Genomic DNA, 3,926 nt, shown 5'->3' on the forward strand with positions numbered 1-3,926 from the left:
TCTATGGAGACGCAACAAATGTACGAAAATACCCCATGTAGCATCTCTGGGTGGGGACGCAACAAAGGTACCAAAATACCTCATGTAGCATCTCTATGGAGACACAACAAAGGTACGAAAATACCCCATGTAGCATCTCTATGGAGACACAACAAAGGTACGAAAATACCCCATGTAGCATCTCTATGGAGACGCAACAAAGGTACCAAAATACCCCATGTAGCATCTCTATGGGGACGCAACAAAGGTACTAAAATACCCCATGTAGCATCTCTGGGTGGGGACGCAACAAAGGTACAAAATACCTCATGTAGCATCTCTATGGAGACGCAACAAAGGTACAAAATACCTCATGTAGCATCTCTATGGAGACGCAACAAAGGTAAGAAAATACCCCATGTAGCATCTCTGGGTGGGGACGCAACAAAGGTACGAAAATACCTCATGTAGCTTCTCTATGGGGACGCAACAAAGGTACGAAAATACCCCATGTAGCATCTCTGGATGGGGACGCAACAAAGGTACGAAAATACCTCATGTAGCATCTTTATGGAGACGCAACAAAGGTACGAAAATACCCCATGTAGCATCTCTATGGAGACACAACAAAGGTACGAAAATACCCCATGTAGCATCTCTATGGAGACGCAACAAAGGTACCAAAATACCCCATGTAGCATCTCTATGGGGACGCAACAAAGGTACTAAAATACCCCATGTAGCATCTCTGGGTGGGGACGCAACAAAGGTACAAAATACCTCATGTAGCATCTCTATGGAGACGCAACAAAGGTACAAAATACCTCATGTAGCATCTCTATGGAGACGCAACAAAGGTACGAAAATACCCCATGTAGCATCTCTATGGAGACGCAACAAAGGTACCAAAATACCCCACGTAGCATCTCTATGGGGACGCAACAAAGGTACGAAAATACCCCCTGTAGCATCTCTGGGTGGGGACGCAACAAAGGTACCAAAATACCCCATGTAGCATCTCTATGGAGACGCAACAAAGGTACGAAAATACCCCATGTATAGCATCTCTATGGAGACGCAACAAAGGTACGAAAATACCTCATGTAGCATCTCTATGGAGACGCAACAAAGGTACAAAAATACCTCATGTAGCATCTCTGGGTGGGGACGCAACAAAGGTACCAAAATACCCCATGTAGCTTCTCTATGGAGACGCAACAAAGGTACGAAAATACCTCATGTAGCATCTCTATGGAGACGCAACAAAGGTACGAAAATACCCCATGTAGCGTCTCTGGGTGGGGACGCAACAAAGGTACGAAAATACCTCATGTAGCATCTCTATGGAGACGCAACAAAGGTAAGAAAATACCCCATGTAGCATCTCTGGGTGGGGACGCAACAAAGGTACGAAAATACCTCATGTAGCTTCTCTATGGGGACGCAACAAAGGTACGAAAATACCCCATGTAGCATCTCTGGATGGGGACGCAACAAAGGTACGAAAATACCTCATGTAGCATCTTTATGGAGACGCAACAAAGGTACCAAAATACCTCATGTAGCATCTCTATGGAGACGCAACAAAGGTACGAAAATACCCCATGTAGCATCTCTATGGAGACGCAACAAAGGTACGAAAATACCCCATGTAGCATCTCTTGATTGGGACGCAACAAAGGTACGAAAATACCCCATGTAGCATCTCTGGGTGGGGACGCAACAAAGGTACAAAAATACCCCATGTAGCATCTCTATGGAGACACAACAAAGGTACCAAAATACCTCATGTAGCATCTCTGGGTGGGGACGCAACAAAGGTACCAAAATACCCCATGTAGCATCTCTATGGAGACGCAACAAAGGTACCAAAATACCTCATGTAGCATCTCTATGGAGACGCAACAAAGGTACCAAAATACCTCATGTAGCATCTCTATGGAGACGCAACAAAGGTACCAAAATACCTCATGTAGCATCTCTATGGAGACGCAACAAAGGTACCAAAATACCCCATGTAGCATCTCTATGGAGACGCAACAAAGGTACCAAAATACCTCATGTAGCATCTCTATGGAGACGCAACAAATTCATTAATTTGTTTGAACGCTTTGTCCATATTTTTTTACAGTCTATGATGGAGACGCAAGTCCAAGGGAGGGTGATCCAATTGTGATAATACAATAGGCCGTGTTATTGTCAATATATTTATTTATTATTAGTCTTAGTTTTAGTCGTCATAGTTTTTGTGTGTGTGTGTGTGTGTGTGTGTGTGTGTGTGTGTGTGTGTGTGTGTGTGCTCTCTCAGAGGGGAAGGGAGCTGACGTCCTGCTGTGGGCCAACGTGTCTCTCATCCCAGACTGTCAGAGATTCTACGATAAACGTTTCAGACCTGGAATGATGTGTGCAGGTAGGAGGAGCTTCAGACCCGTCTGTCTGTCTGTAGGAGGAGCTTCAGACCCGTCTGTCTGTCTGTAGGAGGAGCTTCTGACCTGTCTGTCTGTCTGTCTGTAGGAGGAGCTTCTGACCTGTCTGTCTGTCTGTCTGTAGGAGGAGCTTCTGACCTGTCTGTCTGTCTGTCTGTAGGAGGAGCTTCTGACCTGTCTGTCTGTCTGTCTGTAGGACAATCTCTGAATGCTATAAATTATAGAGTCTGGACCTACAGCCCCATGAGCTGAGTAACGGAAGCTGCCATTTCTAAAATATATTTTAACCCATTCTGACCTGAGATCAGATTCATACGAGGTTTCCACTGGACACACACTGGTCTGATTAACCAATTCTGACCTGAGATCAGATTTAAAAAAATGTCAGTCGTTCTTCGATTTTTCAAAAATAGCAGACCTACAAGCTCGTATCGCGCCACTCGGTGGCGCGATATGAGCTTGTAGATCTGCTATTTTTCAATAGCTAAAGCATAACATGATGCTAACACCAAAATGGGTGCCCGGTCAGAATGGGTTAAAATATCTTTAGAGCTTATTTTTTTTTATATCCTTTTCTGCTAAGCAACAACAAGCTGTACATGCTTTAGATGTTTTATATTTCATATTAGGATAAATGTACTGTAACTGTAAAGACGAAACGGAAGTGGAGAGGAGGAGGCTCCACTTCCACTTTATAGTTTGATTGATTGAATACTTTTATTAGGCAACATAAATGCAAACAGCACAAAGTACAGTCAGGCATTTTTGTCCAAAAAAAGGATTTCACCGAAAAAAGACCTTGCGGCCTTGTTTCCATTCGGGTCCTAGTATCCACTCACACATGACATGAATAATAAGTTAACATAGTAACAGTAAGTGATATAACAATAATAATTTAAGGCAACATATACATTTCCTCTAAACATGAAATATACAGTATTCACAGGTTGGGGCCGAAGGTTAATCGGAAGGGGATTATTATTCGCACAAAGCGGCTGATGCGATCACCTCCTCTCCCTTTGACCTGCTGACAGGTGAATGTTTAGGCCTGTCTTGAAGGAAGCCAGTGATTTGTTAGTTTTGAGCGATGGGGGGGAGGGCATTCCACACCTGGGTAGCAGTGCTTTGGAAGGTGAATTTGCCCATATTTGTTTTATAAATGGGTGCCACTAGATTCTAGAGTCATGACAGCTCTTCCGTTGCTCCAGACTGTACGACGGAAGTTGGAAATGGCGAGAGGCAACAGTCTGGTGACGGCAGACTAGACAGACTAGAGTAATGCAGTGTTGGTGTTCAGTGTGTTATAATGCAGTGCTGTCGCCTCACAGCTAGAAGGTCCTGGGTTCGATTCCCGCTCGGGGCGCTGTGGGTGCTGGCGGCGTGTTTCCTCCTCCGCGTCATCAGTGCCCATACCCGAAGGCGGGGGTTGGCGAAAGGGCCTTTCTGTGTGGAGTTTGCATGTTCTCCCCGTGTCCCCTATAGGGTAGGTACCCTCACAAAAAACATGCAGTAATCCTGGTC

At 44.7% G+C, this 3,926-nt stretch overlaps 1 protein-coding gene across 1 annotated transcript in view; it reads left to right on the forward strand.

Moving 5' to 3' along the window:
• cfi (complement factor I) overlaps positions 1 to 3,670 on the forward strand; it is a gene marked incomplete at both ends in the record, with an annotated part of 16,772 nt that extends 13,102 nt beyond the window's left edge. The window contains 2 exons of the mRNA XM_080778864.1: positions 2,288 to 2,389; positions 3,579 to 3,670. Coding sequence (XP_080634990.1) covers positions 2,288 to 2,389; positions 3,579 to 3,670 — 194 coding nt within the window. The remainder of the gene's footprint in view (positions 1 to 2,287; positions 2,390 to 3,578) is intronic.
• Positions 3,671 to 3,926: the final 256 nt, after the last annotated feature.

This window comes from Protomyctophum bolini (genome assembly GCF_963924005.1).
Source record: "Protomyctophum bolini genome assembly, chromosome: 2".
NCBI classification, from domain to species: domain Eukaryota; kingdom Metazoa; phylum Chordata; class Actinopteri; order Myctophiformes; family Myctophidae; genus Protomyctophum; species Protomyctophum bolini.